General features: G+C 39.2%; 2 protein-coding genes and 1 long non-coding RNA gene across 8 annotated transcripts in view; 2 read left to right on the plus strand and 1 right to left on the minus strand.

Moving 5' to 3' along the window:
* Positions 1 to 6,744, plus strand: part of csmd3b (CUB and Sushi multiple domains 3b) — a 363,253-nt gene extending 356,509 nt beyond the window's left edge. For both annotated transcript variants that reach the window (XM_037092815.1, XM_037092814.1), the window contains 3 exons: positions 82 to 169; positions 550 to 685; positions 1,842 to 6,744. In XM_037092815.1, coding sequence (XP_036948710.1) covers positions 82 to 169; positions 550 to 685; positions 1,842 to 2,001 — 384 coding nt within the window. In that variant the 3' untranslated portion in view covers positions 2,002 to 6,744. The remainder of the gene's footprint in view (positions 1 to 81; positions 170 to 549; positions 686 to 1,841) is intronic.
* A 2,235-nt stretch (positions 6,745 to 8,979) lies between these two features.
* Positions 8,980 to 20,485, plus strand: part of tshz1 (teashirt zinc finger homeobox 1) — a 159,407-nt gene continuing 147,901 nt past the window's right edge. For all 5 annotated transcript variants that reach the window (XM_037093307.1, XM_037093306.1, XM_037093308.1 and 2 more), the window contains exon 1: positions 8,980 to 9,397. The gene's annotated coding sequence lies outside the window, so the exon portion shown is untranslated. The remainder of the gene's footprint in view (positions 9,398 to 20,485) is intronic.
* On the minus strand, positions 10,681 to 12,397 carry LOC119016936. The gene is made up of 3 exons (XR_005074294.1): positions 11,874 to 12,397; positions 11,591 to 11,742; positions 10,681 to 10,939 (listed from the first exon to the last, which is right to left on the minus strand). It is a non-coding gene; the product is annotated as an uncharacterized LOC119016936 (long non-coding RNA).

The raw sequence follows: 20,485 nt of genomic DNA on the forward strand, positions 1-20,485 counted from the left end.
AATGTAGCCAAGCTTTCCCCTTATTCTGTTAGTATGTTTCTCATGTTTACTTCCTTTTATTTGTCCACTTTTCCTCTCCAGGTATCAGCAGAGCCCGATGGCTCTAGTTACGTATTCCAGGGTTTCATTCAGGGAAAAGACTACGGACAGTTTGGACTGCAGAGACTGGGTAATTCTCTCTTTGGCTTCATCTTACTTTTGTAAATCAGTCTGGATTATAAATGATAATTAGATAAATCTGATGATCTGCTTTCAAGATCCTCACTAATGGAGAAAGCTATCAGGGAGCTTCTCTTTGCTGGCAGCAGTGACCTTACTGCTCATGCTGAGTCAGCCTTGCAGTGGATATTACCAACACCCCTGCTACAGATAACACACATACTGTACAGTACTGCTACAAATACCAATATAAAGTAGAGTTTATACAGAACCACTTTATTGAACAAAACTGAAAAAAGTTTCTTGCAATAACAACATTGCAGTTTCGATCATATTAAAGCACTAACTCTCGTTATTTTGTTGACAATAACAATGCATTTCCTCCTTCAGGTCTGAATATGTCAGAGAGTCAGAACTCGCCACCTCCTCAGCTTGGTACCAACAGCAGTTCTGTGGCTATCGCTATTCTGGTGCCTTTCTTCGCTCTAATATTCACTGGCTTTGGCTTCTATCTCTACAAACAAAGGTATGTGCTGTACCAGAAAAACCTAAATGCATCCTTTTTAAGAAAGGTTGTATGGAAAGTTTCACATTTCAGGCTGATATTCTTTTCAAATGAAGCTTTGAATGTCAGTCATCATATTTTATGACATCATCACCCTAATAAGTGTTTGAATCACCAGGTCAAGGTTTTTTGCTATTGAAACAACTCTGAGACAAAACGTTTTGGATAACATTACATCTATCATTATTCAATACATTTTGACTCACTTAAGTCACTGGACACATTCAGATCACACGAGTCTGGCACAATACTATGCACCTGCTCTGGAATCTAATCCTACAAATAGTATAATGCTAATGATATGAGCAGTATGGTCATACTTTAATGAAAGTAAAGATATTGTGTTAAAATGTTACTTAAAGGTAAAAGTCACCCATATGAATAGCACTTGTGTAAAAGTCTATATATCCAGAAATCCAGAAATGTTACTTAAATACAGTAAATTCACTTGGTTACATCAAGTGTACATCACTGGTAACCTTTATCTGCAACTGCATAGAAATAACAGTTTTAAGCTGAAGGGGAGAAAGAGGCCTCAAAACTCATCGGTGCAGCCCTACATTTAAGTGTTAGGTTTCAGCTGAAGGCAATAATACATTCCAGTCACTGCATTGTCACTTCACCTTTGATTTTCATTATTCTCATACAAAACACAAGGAGGCATTGTTAACATTTAAAGCTTCATCATCTGATTGATAGGAACAGTACCTGCCTCAGTAGAGACACTCAACTCATCGTCTATTGAAAAACTGAGCCGCAAAACTCCTCTGTTTAGGAAGTGTTAAATTGGATTTCTCAGAGATATGATTTAAGCACAAATGACTGCCGTTTGCATTGTTAACAGATGCAAATAACTCATGTTCTGCTGTTAATATTTCCCCCCCCTTAAAAGAAAAAAGCTTGCAGAAGGAATTAGTTTTGGATGGGCTGATTAGAATCTCACTAGGCTCCCTAAAAAGCACAACGATCTGTTTAATCCTTCTTAAAGCTTGTTTACTGTGCCTCTACTCCCAAGACTGATCTCACCATTGTTCACTGGCTACCCAATTAAGTTAATGTTACTAGATAATAATAATTATATCACTCTAATGGTGTATTTATACTTTCTTTTTCACAGAACCACACCAAAAACACAGTACACAGGCTGCTCAGTCCATGAAAACAACAACGGCCAGGCTGCCTTTGAGAACCCCATGTACAACACCAACGCCAAGGCAGTGGAGGGGAAGGCTGTTAGATTCGATCCCAATCTAAATACTGTCTGCACCATGGTCTGAGGATTGATTATCCTCACTTGAACTTAATGACTCAGATATCCAATGGGACCACAATTGGTGCGAGGCTGTGGAGAGGGAAGCCGTTCGCTTCGACTCAGACCTCAACGTCGTCAGCAACATGGTCTTATTCATTGATTCAAAGGACCTTCAGTCCCGGTTCAGAAACCTAATCTTCCCCAAGCGGTGGAAACCAAGACCCAGGGTTTGGTTCTTGTCACTGATCCACAAATGAAATTTAAACAAACACAAAATGTCGGATGCAACTCGGCCGGTGGTAAACTCGCAGTGAGATGTGATTTGTAGTGAAAGAAAAAGGAGGCGACCCGACAGAGAACTACACTGGCTATTATTCGTATCTAACCCCATGACTCAGCTGGCCTTGGATACTTTATAATTTGATTCTAAACCAGACGCAGCCATTATATCCAACCTCTTATTTAACCCCACTCACTGTCTCTATTACCAGTAGTAATGATTAAGCCATGACCTGCTTGTCTGATTCCATGACATGTCACCACAACCCAATGTCGAATTTTGTATTTTGCACTGAGCACTGGAGAGAAGGACCCACTCTCAGCTCCGTGACTTGGGGAGAGAGAGGGAGAGAGAGAGTGAGCACATTACCAGTGCTCTGGCTCCATGGAGATGAACTGCACTACAGAAATGGGTTGATTTCATTTGTACCATGTTGTCTCCAACTGTACTGAACAAATCCTCACAGTGAGGAGGCGATAATGGCCACAGATGAGGAACGTGTGGCATGAAGAGGATGTCACAAAAAAGACACTGTGAGGTAAAGAAACCTGTATCTAAATACCTGGGTTCAAATCTGACAGTAGAAGACACTGTCACCAGCAGACCGACTGACTAGTCGTGAATAGGAGCCTATTTCTACAAACGACCACGGAATACAAGACAGGACAACCTCGTCTCTCCATGACAAGCAGAGGCTGGTATTACTAGTCGCTTGTCTTTTTCTATTAAAATGGAATCTAAAATGGCTAACGCTAGCAGACAGTAGCAAAAGTTGCTTTTTAAAAGAGACCAAACTCCTAAGCAAAGGATGAGGGCAGCCCTGGAGACAGAGCTATAATCCTAACTGAACTGGGATTAAGAGCAAAGCAAAACTAAAAGGAGTCTAAAGGGGCGCCGGCACTAAGAGAACAGATGAGAGGAGACGGACTCATCGAACGGATAAACTGCTCCTTCCCGTCCAATGGATAAGAGAGGAGGAGGCAACCCCCCTAACTGAACTGGCAGTAGAGTGAGGGAGTCATCAAGAGAAAAAAGATGAGATCTTAAACATCCTAACGCAAGCCAATCAGACCCTGTCTAACCTGAAATCAACTGCTGAGAGAGGTCGGCCTTCCTCTCCATGATGTATCAGATCAGACAGAACACGGCTGTGAGGAAAGATGCTCCTGATCCTGTGAATTCAAATGGATTCTGATGAGACGGACGCTGAGCGGACACAGAGGACTCTGATGGACTTACAAAGAAAAAGGACTTTGTGAAACAGAGAAAGCTCTGGCACTAAAGCACATTTTACAGGAACACTACCTGTCGAACCCAGAGGAGAGACGGACTAACGCAGGGACAGATAGACAGGTCAGAGGCAGACTGACAGGATGAGTGACAGACAGGAAAGATGACAGGTGCACACACTATCAACAATCTGGAGAGACAGGAAGACAGAGAGAGCAGACAGATGGTGTTAAGACCAACACTTAGACACACAAGGAGCCAGACAGGTTCAAGAGAGACAAGCAGGGTCTTAAGACTGTTGCAGCCCATCGTCCACTGTCTCCACTCCACAGACAGATAGGCTTAAACACAGATTAACAGGCTTACAGACAGACAGACAGACAGACAGACAGACAGACAGGAGACACAGACAGACATACACTGATAGACAGGCTAAAAGAAAGACAAACAGGGCTGTAGCCCTACGATTGTGGACTCGGTTCCACTGTAATTTTGCACTCTGCGAGTGCTTATCTTCTTTCTTTGTTATTGCTGCAGAATCTTCTGATCTGTAAATCTATTGCATATATATTCGGGAGCATTCACCACCTATATTTTTGTGCTATATATTTACCACAGGGGAGGGGCTGAAGGGGAAAGACGGATTATAGCAGAGTTTTTAGAAAAAGAAAAGAAATAAATATCCGGACAAAAGATATTACAAGTGTGTGCTGTTCACAGAAGTCACAAACGGTATCTTTCGGTTGCTTTGTAACATGGAATTGGTTGATTTTTTAATTTCTTGTGTAACGTGACGTTCCTCTCACCATCACTGTCCTTCCCACTGAGGCAAATCATGAGTGTCAGTGGTATCGTTGTTGTCATTATTGTCGAGATGATGCAAGGTTTGCCAGCAACAATCATGATCTTTGAAACTTAATATCTCGTCAATCGTTTATCGCAAGTTGGCAGATTATCTGAACCATTAATGCACAGAGTTATTTTGTTACAGCTCCCGTTTGATTCGCCCCCCCAGCGCCCCCTTCACTAGAGCTGTCTGCCACCTCAAACACATGCATACACAACCTCCATAATGGTCACCATTGTGACACAAACATTTTAATGATCTGATATGATGCCACAGAGATTTGCACATCAAAACTAATGTTGCTTTTGTAGCTACAGTTCAGAAATGTCAACAAACTCAGTAAAGTGGAGGAAAGCAACCCACAAGTTTGATGACACATGGCCAAACAAATCTACCCCCTGACTCCTGAAGAAAACATATATATTTAAAAATGATGACAATAATAATGGTGATAATTGCTGGTAAACTGCCCAACATGTATGTCAATCATATGTACGAGATGTTTGGTCCCCTGTAGAACATTTGTGTTGTACATTGACATGGCAAGTCATGTTTGTATTTTTATACATCGAGGAATCAAAGTAAAAAAGGATGAATTTTGATTTCGGAGGCACTGCCTTCAGGATGTTTTCAGTGGGTTTGTTTGTGATCAAATCTAGTCATAATTTTGTTTAAAAAAAATAGAGAAGTCTCAACTAGTCATAACCACAAGTACATCTCCAGGTTGTTTCTCCCTGCGTTAAAAGAGGTGTTTGGTCCTTCACATCAATACTGAAACATCTGCGATGACATGAATTCACTCTTAGGGTTCTTCTTTTAAAATTGAATCTGCCCTTGTGCTGATGTCCACGTCGGTTATCAAGCTGTGTACAACATTTACAAGCCCTTGGTTTTAGATTTTGAAAAGAGTTTGTACTACCTTTGGCACTTCCTGAGTAATGTGCGCAGACGATTTTAACGACCGACTGTTTTGCGCGTGTGCATTACATTGCGAAAGGCTGAACAGCCTAGAATGTCATTTCTTTCAAAGTCACTGAAGCTTTAAGATGGGCCGACCATTTAGGAGAAGACTTCAAAACTGAAATGTATTCAACTGAGTGAATTCCGACACGTAACCAAGGCCGTTGAGATTCAATATCCCTTCCTACTTGCTCATTTTTATTTCATAAAAAAGTATAGCCTTATAATCTCAGCTCAGTGTTCCTTGGCTGGTTTTCAGATCTGATCTGCCGCCTATTACATTACATTCTGTACAGCTGGCAACCTTCACTGTATTTAGCCCCTGTAAGCCTGTAACTGGAGGCTGTTGTTGCACATGTTGTTGGCCTTTAACTACTGCAGAGAGAAGAGAAGAGATGATTTTCATGTGAAACCACGATCACCACCCATATAGTTGTGTCATATAATAAGGGTTGGGCCTGAAAATGCACCATATACCGTACCTATATTAATTGGTCCCCACATGAATACAGGAATACATGTATCAAAGAGCATGAATCACTGTGTTTTCAGCTTTGGTGTCGGTAAAAAAAAAAAGAAGTATGTGTTTGGTTTTGAAGAACCCGGTTTGAAAGGTTTTAAACTGAATTCAGTGAGCCTGGGTCCCTCACATGATGAATACAGTTGGGTTTTTAATGAGTCTGGCTGTCAGGGTGAGCGAAAACTTCTACTTCGTTTCCCAGAACCCCCTGCTGTTGTAACCACAGACAGCGAGCGCAAACCAGCTGACAGGAAAAAAAAAAAAAAAAAAAAAAAAACTCCTTTTAAAGTCATTATTGGTTTAAAAGCAACGGTAGCTCCCTTGATTTATCAATGCTGCGACTGTCCCGCTCTGCATCGCTTTTGGTGACATTGTTTCTTATTACCGTTTGGATTGATTGTCGCTGCTGTCGTCGTCGTCGTCGCTGTTGTTGTTGTTTTTTTTTTCGGTATGGATCTGACACAGTGCCTACCAAAAACCATGGGACCCTCCCTGTCATTTACACAGACACACACACACACACACACACACACACACAGGCAAAGACATGCACTCACACATACACACAAACACACATATATACATGCGAAAAAAAATCACACACCTGCTCCAGCCCTCCCCCTCCCTCCCCCCCTTCATCAGAAGTCATTTTTTTCTAAGCTTCAGTCTATTTTGCCACAAGCTTTTCCTACTGACTGACCGCAATAAGACCCATGTGATTTGAAAGACTTAAAAGCTGTTCCTGCCTGGGGACATTGGAAATATTCACCATTTGAAAAAAAAAAGATGAAATATAGAATAAAAAAGTGTTTTGTACAGAAATATATTTTTATGATGAAATTATTTGTAAAATGTATGAATCTATTATGTAAATTTTCAATGCAATGTAAGATTAAAAAAGGCTAATTGCTTTTGTAAAAAAAATACAAAAAAAACCTTGTCTTCCTTTGCCTTTTGTTTGCTTTTCTGTCAACTGATATATTGTCATTACTTTAACTGTTTTATACCGAACAAACAAAACATGTGAACATACAGTCATTTGTGACACGGTGCATGTAACAGAATACAAGGTTTCCAAGTGCTGTATCATAGGCTCCAGACCTGAAGAAGCGTCTTGGATGTGAGGTGAAACGTCCTCAAGAAACTGAAAGACATCCAGTTGCCTACGATACAGCGCTTAGAGTTACCATGACCTGGATGACTGAGAACAGCAGAACTGAAAGATATTTAGTCCCTTAATTCTAAAGACGTGGAATTCAGAGGATGCTTTTTTTCCCCTTTTGTTCAGTGTTTTGTATACAATATGATCTTGTGCATGTAAAAAATCTTGAAATATAAAAAGCTGAAGTCAACCATCAGAAGCTCCTCTCTCCTACAGAAAACACTGCTCTGGAAACGCCTCATTAGCAGTCCCGCCTTTAATTCTGTGACTTTGTGACATCACACTGCATCACCATGTCACACATTTGCATTTTCTCACAATCATGCTGCTCTGTTATTGCTCGCGGTTCTGCTTCAGGCATGTGTTGACTGACCAATCAGAGCTAACTGGTTATTCAGGAGAGGGGGAGGGGCTTAAAGCAACAGGAGCTAAAACAGAGCATTTGCAACATAAAGAGAATACACTGCTATACAGTGCTGAACAGTTTCAGAAAACTTGTGTGTTTTTATAAACATTAAATCATGTAGACATATTCTAGTAATAATCCTGAACAATATTATAAACCTGAAAATGAGCATAATGTCTGCTTTAAAAGATCCTTTTGGCACAATTGGAAAAAGTCGGGGGACGCCTTACAGGGGAATACTGCAGGCACAAAGTGTGCAGAAACACAATCTAGTTCCCTCACCTTGAAATGAACTCCCTAAACTTCCTCCATTCATTCACATCGGAAAATCTTATCACCAGGATTGCAACATTATTTTTGCCGCTGCACCCGTGATTGCCGGTCTGACTTTCTGTGACAAAGGCAGGTAATAGGAAAGCAGAACGCAGAGTTTTAATGTTGAACCGATATTACAATCCCGGAGATACTATTTTTTTTTTTTTTATTTTATCTCGTGTCTGCTGTTTGTCAAGCTCTCAAGGCAAATCCATCAGGGAATGAATTATGGCTAGCACATCATTGTGTATTTATAGACAAATGTCGGTCTGACATTGTCCTGATCCATTTTGCCAAAAAATATGACTGATGATGATCCGGCCAATTAGCGCCTGGGTTTAGAAGGCAACAAAAAGCTATATTTCTTGATTACCACCAATAATGTTTACCAATGCATAATGCAGATTTTGATGAGTGTAAACATCAGGATGCAGATCTTAAAATGCACTTAATGTGTCCAATTTTCATAAAACATAGCATAGAATTACAATTTCAGTGAAAAGTGCCTATGACTTGGATATGTTCTGAGCCCACCTGATAGAGCCCTTAATAACACAGCAGGTTAGACAGGCAGTGCATAAAATTGCAGTAAATTAATCTGGCACTAGCATATTTTTTTAAAAAAAACATTAAGTGAGCCAGGGGCTGTTCTTGTTTTTCCTAAAAAATACACTAATGCTTCACCTCACTTTGGCTAACAAGCTGGTCCAATACGTGTCAGCTTTTCTCTCCCACCTTAAAAAAAAAAAAAGAAAAAGAAAAAGAAGGAACTACTCTTCTGCATGCATGCATAATTTCCTCTGTGTTCCTGTGCATACAGTATTTGCATACCGGGGAGGAAGGAGAGATCCAGCCAATTAATTCTAACTCGCTCCAGAGCAGAAGTTAAGTAAAACGGCTGCAAAAAAATGAAAAATAAAATTTAAAAAATGCCAGCGGAGAAATGTATCACAAAATGCATTGTTTTTGTGTGATACTGTTGAGAATTAACACTGGTCATGGTGGCATTTGAGAAGGCCAAAGCAGCCAAATGTTTCTTCACAAAAATAGATTAGGATCAACAAGGGAACCAGACAAGACAAGTGAGGTCACATTCAGATAAACTGTTGAATAAATGAGATTGTTGTATCATTACCATGGCAGATCTGGACAGAGAGCTCATTCTATAATGAGGGAACAACTTTCAACAAGTGGAGCCATTGTATCACCTTTACTGACCTCTGTTGGAGGCAAGTAAGAATTGCATCAACACTGGCCTTTCTCCTGCCACTCAGTCACACCATGTGGGAGATCTGTGTGGACACAGTTCCACAATATACAGGTGATCAGATTCAAGGTTCAGTGGAGACGCCTGTTGAGAGGAGGTACAATAATATCTATATAATAATAATCACGATTGTCATCAACAGTTTCCCCCCTCCCCCTATGGTTAATTTACACGCACGATGTTTTGTTTTGTTTTGTTTTGTTTTGTTTCACAATTACAATGTTCAAGTCGAATAAAGTTTAAGTTTAAAGGAATCACAAGTGGTGGGATAATGAGAGACACAAAATGGCGGCAGCACCGATGTCAGTTGCTCCAGCCCACCGCCTTCAATGACCTCAAATCTGACTGAATTGGTGGATGAGACATCCCAGGCAAGTTTCCAGCCGCTTCCAGGTGGGTGAAGGTCTTCCTCGGGTGGACTCCTCGAGTAAATGGTGAGTCTTTAGACGTTTTTATTTTGTTTGCTGTTGGCTAAAGTTGTGGACATTTTGTTTTCTTGTTTGCATGCGTTTTTCACTGTTGGTCCACCTGGCTCAGCTAGCTAGTTAAGCTAGTTAGCCGTTGCCACTGCTTCAGCTGGCTAACCTTGAGTTTGGTCACCTAACTGAGCTAGCTGACTGGTGTACTGCTGGATTTATTATTTTATATTTTATACGTTATTTATACGTTTTCTCGCTTTTTTTCTTCACTGAGCAGTAAGTAAAAGTAGTAAGACTGATCCTTAATTCAAAAGTATTTGACCATTATTGGTAAAATAAAACAGTATAAAAGTTAAAGGATAAAACTATATAGACGTTGATTTTCTGTCTCTAACGTTTCCAGAAAATTACACTGGAAAAAAACTTTTTTTTTCATATTTTTTTTTTATAATTGAACATGTTCAATCAAAACAAGTTTGGCAATATTTGTTTTTAATAATCAAGTATTTAAAATGTCAATTACACCAGAAGTACTTTAAATGTCCCCACATTCAGGTATAAAAGGAAAGTGCCTCATATTGAGCTCAAAGCCATGTTTTTCTGCAATTTAAAATAGTTATGTATATATAACTCTCAGATGTGATAGAAATGACAAACATGTTTAATTACAAGTAGTTGTTATAAAATATATAATGAAGGTAATCGTCCCCTGGAGATGTACCTCTGGTGTTAGTAAATATCTATTTAACTTTTCCTCCTTTGACCTATGAAGACAGGACATTCGGTTTCAGTTTTTCAGAAATTTCCAAATTTATCTCCAGATTTCATATGAAGTTTTGAGTTGATGCAACTTGTGTTACCTTCATCAGTAGGGAATTGTAAAAAAAGTCAGACTAGAAATGGATTAAATCACATTCAGTGAGTTTTACGTGATGGACGACGTGGTTTGAGGCCCTGAAGCAGCCATTTTGTAAAATGCATTTTTTTTCATTAATATTGTCACTGGTGTTATCTTCCTCATGGATAAGACCAATTAATAAAAAAGTAATTAAGGTTCCATTTCTGTGTATTGATAGTGTCAGTGAATTACAGAATAATGATCTTTTCTGTAGAATGATCCTAAAAGGACTCATTAGGCTATGAAAAATGGACCCAGCCAGTGTCTTATATTACGTTTTGACATATGTTACCCTACTTGATGTTCAGCTAAGTATAAGTAGCATTTTAACGTAGCTGGTTTAGATGGTGCAAATGCTAATTTAACTCTTTGGTAGTTTTGTCAGTGGTAATGCATCTGTTGAGACCAGGGCCTAGGGGAAACCCTGGCGCAACATGAAAATGAGACTTCCCTCTTCCTGTCCCCCCAAGCACCACCAGCAGCGAAGCGTTTTTAAATAGTTTTATTCAAAAACATAGCTTGTACAAAATCAGACATGTTGGCAGTCTGGGACAAAGAAGGAGAGCCTCCAGGAACTGGGAGGAGCCGGCCCTTAAATTTCTGGCTCCAAGGCAGCAGCCAGTCAGCTCCCCGGGGCAGCCTGCAATCACTCATCAAACCTGCAACCAATCACACATACATACTCTCAGTCGGGCAAAAGAGGGTTATTCAAGGAGAGACAGGCAATAGAAATATTTGACCTCTAGGGTCTTAACATATGCATAAAAAAAGTATGGTGTATTTTTCTGTGTATACAAAATGCCGTGCCTGCACACCCATAGTACACAGGTGTTTTCGCTTATGTTGTCTAATTGGCCTTGTGCTTGATTGACAACCTCACACTGATTTTGTTTGTTGTACTTGCTGTGAGGCAGCTCACGCTGTTATCAGTCTTTGTTGTATCATCATCACATTAAACCCAGCAGCGATCCACCTAACTTACACCTGACTAGAGGATTGGTCCAATTAGCTCGGGTGATTGGAAACACCTGCATCGTGTGAAGGCAACTACAAACTGTGTCTGTATCCCAAATCAGGGGCTGCATCCTTTGAAGTCCATATTTAAAGGCCAATTACATCGCAACACCGTATGAATCCACCGTATCATCCAAATGCAGGCCTTCTAACCCTTTCCCTATTTTTGGAGGATGTACTGGTACTATCCGTCGCGGCCTCTGATATCCCAAGACTCTTTGCACGCCCAAGAAAGAAAGAAAGAAAGAAAGAAAGAAAGAAAGAAAATGTTAACATCGCATGGCGCAGATCGTCACCTTCGCAGGCCTGGCTGGCAGAAATCATGATGTAAGGGCAGGAACATTTGGTGATGCAACCAGGAAATGCTCCGAAGTCCCATTTAGCAATGGTTGACGCGGCCTTTGAATGTCACAAGAATGCAGCCCATGAATTGGGATACAGCCAACATCTGTCAGATGAATGAAGTGGATTAAAAGGTGCAATATTGCCCTCTGACATGTGGTAATATCTGTATCTCAGAATTGTACTTGTACTTTGTTACTTTCCACCACTACTGAAAAGTTAAAATGCTTCTCTGACCTGGGGGATTTCCATCGTCAGTGTTGATTCTACCCAGACTTGAACAAGTTTGCATTGTGCGCTCACACGGGGTAACGCGCAGCCCAGAATAGATGATTTTGAAGAGATTTATAATAAGAGCAGTGTTGGCAGTAGAACAAACCCCGCAGATGAAGCCAAAATATTGCTGCTATTACCAAGGCGAAGGAGGTAGCTGGGCAGTAAACTGCAGACTGACTACACGAGTAAGTTGTGCAAGATGAATCATTGTTCTATTTGTTAATAAAAGAATAAAAGGTCACTAAATGCAACAAGACTGTTGCTATATTCTCAGACAACATTATATGGGAAGTAAGTTTCAAGTTAATGTTGACAGCTATTTTAGGAGAAATGACATAACTACACTGCAGTTAATTAGCCTGATTCGGTGAGGTGTGTGTGTGAAGCCTTAATGACCTGTACTGTAGCTTGACATATAATATTTGTTCTGTTACATCTCATTAGGATCAATCCCAACAAGAGGAGTTATAATTAAGTACAAAAAAATCTTTCACTGTGACACGTAGCCTATAATAAAATGTCAACTGTATGTTAAAATAGTAATTGAGCTGTTATTTACCATTTTAGCCATCAAACGAAGGTTGAAGTTAAAGTGGCTGAGGTTGAGCTGGCACCAGGTGCTCCCACCAAAAGAGGGAATACAGGTGGGGGGCCCTCATCAGACCTGCTTTGAACAGTATGTACTTTCAGGATGACCTGGCTCAAATCAGACTTCATCTTCCCAGCTCCCAGGCACCACCAGCAGCAAAGTATTTATGGCCATTTTAAAGCTTTTAATTTAAGAACATAGAACATAGAAACTAAAATGCTGCCAGTCTTTGCACACCTACATAGAGCTTTTACTTAGTCGATGACATTGAACTTGCGCTGAGAGGGTAAGATTAGTGGAGGCTCATGAAAATAGGTCTGAAATGAAGGACGGTTGCCTCTATCTTGTCTTTGTTACTAGACTTGTTGATTGAATACAGGGTATTCAGTGTGTTGTGTGTCATGGTTAAGGGTTTGTGTGAGTAGATGAGTTTGTTTGTCTGATTAGTTGGTCCTCTCTTTTGAGTAGTTTTATAGAGTATTTCCTTGATTCTCTATTTCTAATCTTTAGATGACAACCATGACAGTGAGCAGTGCCTGCAAACCAAACTAGCTTCAGTGATGTATGTTGAATCCTGTTGTTGAGACAGAAGTACAACTAAACTTGTGTATTTTATTTGTTGGTCGGTAGTTATATATATCACATTAGCAGAGACAGAATTGTTGTCAGCTGATATGTGAGGTGAGGTTGGCAATTTGCAGTTGCTCTTGATATGCTGCTCTGATAGTTTTGTATATAACCACTAGATGGCAGCATCTGACCTCTGTAAATTCTAGTTGAGCGATTCAGTCTGCCTCCTGCATGTGTTGGCAGCATGACACTTCATCATTATTGGGTCTGAGAGGAGGATTATGCAAAATAACCTTTAGTCTTTCTGTACATTTTTCGCTCAAGACAACTGAACCAAAGCAGTTTTCTGTTTTTGATATTTCAGTTTTCAGAAACTAAGTGATGGTGTGGTCATACCAGAGTCTTCATCTCTCTGTACAATTGGAACAATGTGGCCAATCTTATCTGCTCTCTGAAACATCTTTGAAGAAAGTTAAATGAAACAAAGAATGTGTACACGTGACAACAAGAAGAATATTATAGCACTTACACTTTGGGTATTTGACAGGTATTTTCTCTGGCCTTACTGTACTGTGCTGTACAGTACATCAATTGATGGAACCAGATTGGCTGATGTGAAACCTGATTGAGCTTGTAAAAGAAGAAAGAGAAACTAGAACACTCATGTTGTTTCTCTCTAATAGAGATATGTCGCACTTTGACATATATAATCTGTCCAAAGTTTATTGAATCCTACTCATTAATACTTGATTGATATCATTCTCTCATTTTAGATTCAGACCAGTGCTTGTTCTGCTGAACACAATTTATTCTCCATAATTCCTCCATTGTTAACCATAACACACTTGATTGTATTGGCCAGGAGAGATCAGTAGATGGCGCCAGCAAACTTCTGAACTACTTTGCCTGTGTTGCACTGGGCAGCTCTGAAGTTATAGTATTGGTGTTTAGCAACCAGAGGTTTTTTTTAACAGAAGATGTTGGTTAAATTGTAAATACAATCATTATCCAAAATTTTAGATTTTTTTTATTTATTTTTTGTATCCAGCATGTCCCAAGAAAATGGAGTGAATAGCTGAATGAAAAGCAAACAAAAACAAGAGTGTTTTTTTAGAGAATTGGGATACAAGCTCGCGAGGGAGAAGCCACACATGTTAAGTTTTTATAATGATTCTGAAGGAAACATTATAGAAAAATGGAGTAAATATTCAAGAATGAATATGTTGAAACGTAGGTTTCATTAATTTAACCCTTCCATTCAGACATTTCGGTGTTGGTAAAGCATGCAGCCATTTTACCCACATTAAATACAAATGCTGTGCATACAAGAGTTTCCCCAAACTAGAGAACAAAACAACTGATGCACCAGTGTAGCATTCACTAGGTTCACTAGTATTCACATAACATGAGCATTTGCATTTGATGTTTGTTAACCATATGTTGTCAGTAGATGGAGCTTGATGACCTATGATGCTTGAGATTCCTGTACCTGAATCACAAGCACAAAATAAGAGCAGATAGTGTTGCCTACCTTTATTGCCTGGCTTTAGGAAGACGCACACTTTAATTGGAGAATTGTTTCAAAGTCAGAGGTAATGATGAGAGAAGAGAAGCCAACTGTTTGCAATCTTATACAAATTTTCATACAGTTTTCTTTCTTTCTGCAAATGTACATCAAAATAGAATGTACACAGAGAAAAGTTGTTTGGGTAATCAGTGTCTGCTACCAGGAATTGACTTTTTCACTTAGTTTGAAACCTTCTCAGTTCTACTCTCTCCGGTCGTGACAGCGAGGGGACAAAGAAGAACATTCAGCCCGCTGTGTGTTAGTCAAACTGGGACAAGCTGAGGCTGCAGGCTCCGTGGGAAAAGATAATGATGCAGTGAAACTCCTCGCGAAGTCCTTTCGTGTATTAAGCCCTTGTGTAGCCATGAGAGGACAGTGTGTCGCGAGAGTAATTGCAACAAAGACAAAGACAGAGGTCATAATTTGTCCCCACTGCTCCACTAATGGAGAGAAAAGGTGGTTGGGGATCAGGTTAACAGGTTTAAAAGAATCTGGATGATGTTTTGTGGAGGATAGAGCTGTTTTGTTTTGGTTTTAGCATTTTGTTTGAAAGAGAAATTTTCTGAAATTATGAATGCATTTTTGTAACCTACTGAAAGTAGGAAATGCTGTCTTCTTTAGTTTTTAACATTTCATAAAGTAAAATAAATACATCGTGGAAATTCTTTTTTGAGGGTGCATCACTTGAGCATTGCCTTCCTCACCACAACGTGCTCCTCTCATTGGCTTTTGAAATGTTGTGTGTGCCTAATATATGAAACATACAGTCAAACAAAGATATGACAGTATCACACATTTTTCCTCTTTCACTAGGTCTCTCATCTCTTTCTTGTAGTCGGGTAAAGAGCCTCTGAGCTTTCTTTGCCCACGGTTCCTGTGTTTTCTGCTGTGACACCCTGAATTCTCACCATTCCTCTTTGCGCTTTCTTTCTCTCAGAAACGGTGTAAAAACTGAATTTAAAAAATACATACACGCCATCACAAACATAGACATACAACCCGACATTGATGTAAATTACTGATGTTAACATGATGTTAACACAATTAATAGCCCTTAGTTGTTTTTTTTTGGATATTCAAAATAAACTGCGCAAAGCTTTTTTTTAGTTGAATCCCTTTGAAGCGTTCAAACCCAAACTTCCATGCCAGTGTAGTTTAAACGATCATCACTTTTCATTCCTTTGCGAACCATAACAGTTTTTTCCAGGGTTATTTTATTATCCTCTCATTTGAAACCGGAGCTTCTCAACTGTTTCTTCCGATCACCCAGCTCCCCGCAGTCTTCCTCCTGTGACAGAAAGCTTTCCCAGATTTCTCCAGCTTTCTGTCTTCGACCGCTCTCAAATCAATCTGGGATTAGGCTTGATTACATGGCTACCCCTTTGGGACGCTTTATTTCAATGAATTAGTTGAGTGAATGAACAGAACTGCAACAGAACGGTATTTTGTACAAGCCACATAAATTATGCATAATCTGTGGATATCAACCAGCCTTGATCATCTTTTTTATGCTTTGCATTCAGAGTGAGAAAAATGTTTAATTGCCAGCCTTGTCACATATAATCTTGGCTGTGTTTGATGTACAATAGGGATGCAGACTATATGTTGGTTATTTATTTATGTAGTGATGGAGATGCTGTTTGTGATGAAATGAAGACCTAGATAAAATGTTTGTGTGGTGTTTTATGTTTGTACACTGCGCAGTTATTGTTAGAATCACGGCAAGATGAACAAATACGAAAATTCATTGATAGCAAAGAAACCAGGGACTTTTCTGTCATGTTAATAGTAGTCTGGGCAGTATATATGTATTTTATCTTTATTCTGTTTCAGTCTCTTTCCCTGCCACATCATGTTCGCAGCTCAGGTGATGTTTCAGTGGTGCAATGTAAAAAAGAAAATGTTTAGCAGAGTAGAACGCTGTACCTTTCAATCCTGAAATCTTGCACACTTTCAGATGGATTTGAGGGGCTTTGCTTTGAGTAATTGGCAGTGTTAATATGTTCTGGTTCAAGCTGACCACACAGATAGTGTTCATGACAGTGAGGAAGGTGCAAATAAAGCTTCATAGCTGGACAGTTAATAGCAGGGGACGGCACGAGAGCAGTTATACAAACACATTTTTTTTTCCAGATGGAAATAATTTCATGCAGGGCATAATTAAATTTATAAGCATTCCTGAGTTATTATTAAAAGTGTACGGATGTTGAAATATGATTGACAGAGATGCATAAATCTGTGATCAGCATGCCCCAAGTATCCAGTGAATCCGGAGGCTTGAAATATTTAAAAATGCTAATTGCATGCAACAATTTGCATATGGCAGTATTTAAAACCAGTGTCCTTGCCTAAAGAGGGGTTTGTAGTAGACAAAGAGAGGGATTATGGGTGGACACCCACCCGTGTTTTGATAGCAGCACCATTGGTCAAGTCAGATTTCTGTAAACAATAGTCTGCTCAAGAGGCTTGATGGTGTATTTAGTCAAACATGCATAGTGCCTTGAAGTGCTGTGACTAAATGTAAATTATCCTCTGGCTTAGAGGCATTCACAATAATAATATAATCCTCATCGTCTTTGCCCTTGACATGTGAAGAGTCAATGATAAAAGTAACTTATATTGTACTTGAGATTCTTATCCAAATGTATATGCACTGTTTTTGCCTGTTCTGGCCAGAGCGATAGATAGATAGATAGATACTTCTCATCAACAGAGGTAATCGATTAGCATGGCATGCTCAGCCATGTCCTACAGAGAGGGGCTACAATGTTAGATTAAATGCCGGCCAGATCCTCATCAGGAAAAAAAATCAATGGTTGTTGTTGAGGGCGAATAGTGTCCGAGGGGGGTGGGGGATGGAGGATTGTAGAGTCACTTTACATGGTGTGTCCTGGGCTGTTTGCACTGTGGCGCCTGCTTGTATTGACCTGGATAGGAAGCCTGGGTAAGGAGGAGCGATAGAGAGAGAGAGAGAATTTGTCACCATAGTTCTCCTTCGCTCCCGAGTCCCCGTCCACTTGCACTGACTTTGGATTTCTAACTAATGATCGTACAACTCTTAACTTGAGCAAAGGCACTGCAAAGAAGGTAGTGGAATATATAAAGATGCAAATTGTCACACAACCTCGGTTCGAATTTACAGTCAAATTTATGTGGGACTGTAGAAATCCAGATTTAAACTTTTTCTATACATATTTTACAAATATACAGAATGTGAATTTTGTACACTTTATAAACCAAAACCAACTAACAACTCGTGAAAATACTACAAAACACATGCTAGCGATTGTGTTGTTAAAGCATTTTGTTTTCAACTTAATTTTTAACTCACGTCTTTTGAGCTTTATTATTTTTTTATGAATTAGCAAACTCTTGCAAGACACTCTTCTTCCTTTTTTTCCTGTTCTACACACTGATAAATCCCTCCTAAGTAATGTTTTGTTTTTTTTCCAGTAAAGTTTACTGAGTAATTAGAGTTCATACCGTTAAAAACAGACAGTGTGTGCTGAATGCTGTGCACATCTTAACATCAGACACATGTGAAGGCATGAACAAATCCATCAGCAACGTAGTGAACTCACCAGCTCATGTTTGTGGAAAAAAACCCTGCAATTTGCTCAACTTGATACTAAGCTAAACATTATTTTCATTGTCATTTCTTCCATGCAGCAGTTTAACCACTCCAGATTTAAAGCACACTGTTTGTACTGCATTTTAATACATGTATAGTATGTTGTTGTATGCATATTGCACTGGGCTTTGTAGAACTTAGATAGTGAATGATTTAATGCGATGACCTTGAGTTGATAATTCATAACTTACAGTGTTTTGTTGTTTTAAAACCTGTAGTAGAACTCAAGGACAATCCAGGAGTTGCTTTATTTTGTCCAATCAGGTGAAGAAAGGCTTCGAGTTGACTTTGCGCTGATGAAAAACATGTATTTATATTTTTTATGTGGGCAGAAGCCGATCCAATCATCCGCAATGTGCTTTTGGTTTCCCACCATTAACACTCCTAATGCAAGTAAATGCCTGTTGAGTCCTCCCAGACTACACTGAGCAGAATGACATTTATGGTCTGGCACATGTGAGGATAGTCTCCCACAGCTACAGTGTTTTGAACACATAGTGATGTGTAGTTGCTGCTCAGTACTGCCTGTCATAATGTTGTGTCATTTCAGCAAGTAGGCACAGCTAGCTGGAAAGCACTAATTAGGTGGCATTAAAACAAAATAAACAGGAAAAAAAATCAATAGTATTACTTTGTAGCTGACCGACTACACAAGCTGTGAGTGGAGCTATTCTTCATTCTTCTTTTTTTTTTCCTGTAGACTTTTAAATAACAGTGTAGGAGAATTAGGAAGAAAAATGACTATTTTCTTTTTTGCCCATTTACCAATCCCTGCCAGAAGTGTCTGTCTACAGAACAAAATGAACATCAGTAGAAAGAGAACAAAGTTAGTTGCAAATCAGAATGCGTTCAGTTCAGCACTGGCAGTTTTGTCTTCAGTTTAGTACTACAGGAATTTTCTTGACCTCTTGTGAGTTTGTTGCTTCTTACTAGTACCGCACAATATGGCAAAATCATATTATTTAAACAGATATTGTGATTATGATATGATTCACAATTATTGGGTATAATCATGATCATGATGATGTGACAGTTGTTGTGGTGCATACCAAACGTTTTTTTTTTTTCTTACATCTGGATATGGATGAAGATGTTTTAGGCCAGAACATCTCTGCGGCACTATTGTACTTCATTATTGTGCTTTTTGGGTTACACATTTTACCTTTATATTAAATGCTCTCTAAGGTTTGGATATTGCACTTGGTCACATTGCGATTTTGATAATATTTCAATTTATTGTGCAACTTCACTTCTTACTTGATCATATATGCTTGACATAAGGATACAACCCTCAAGGAATGAAGTCTTGTCTTTTAGTAGTTAGGCCAGTATGGCACATTTCTTTCTTGGCTTACTGTAGCTGGCTCACTCCCTCAGTATCTAGTTGAAGGCATCCAGGCCCTCTTAATGAATCTGGAAACATTATATCCTCCAAACACAGTTCGACCTCTACTATATGTCTACTTTAAGGCAATTACACACTTGAATATGTATCAGAACCTACTGACAAAATGGTGGAAAAATGTCCTCATCATTTGACAATGTGTTTTTCTCTTACCCTGCTCTACACACCTAATACCCGACTCTCGACTCCACGACTCTCAAGGACAAAGAGGGAATGACTTCACTGTTTTGCTGGTGCGTGTCTTGTGTTTCTGGGGCAACAGGGAGATTATTACTGCAGTGAGAGCCCTAGGTGCTGCTGGTATTTGCCAGATAATTATGCATAAACAAACGAACCTCCAGAAAAGGTGTGCTGCCAAGACTCTCAGGCCGTATCAAATGGCAGAAAAGGGAACCAGTGACAACACAAAGTACAGTTTATATATAATTGGAAATTTGAATTAGTGGTAAAAAATATACAACTAAATTATTGTGAGGATTTATTTTAGGCATGTTTCCTTCTTTTCCACACTTTGTTAAAATGATAACTTGGTTAAAGGTTGTGTATTTCCTCTTAGTACAGATACATTTAAATTCAGAGATAAAATATTAGGTATCACTTTCACTATAAAACTATGTTTTTATATTGTATGAACTGGTTTTCAATGAATACTGCAAACACTGTTACCTTGGGATATACTTATTAAGGTGTGGAGAGGGTGTATGTTGTGGTACTAGTAATATTTTGTGACTTTTGAAAAAGAACCACAATGAACTGTATTGGTGGACAAAATAAATAAGTTACATTGACATATGTAGTTCAGCATAGAAAA

This window comes from Acanthopagrus latus, chromosome 3 (genome assembly GCF_904848185.1).
Source record: "Acanthopagrus latus isolate v.2019 chromosome 3, fAcaLat1.1, whole genome shotgun sequence".
NCBI classification, from domain to species: domain Eukaryota; kingdom Metazoa; phylum Chordata; class Actinopteri; order Spariformes; family Sparidae; genus Acanthopagrus; species Acanthopagrus latus.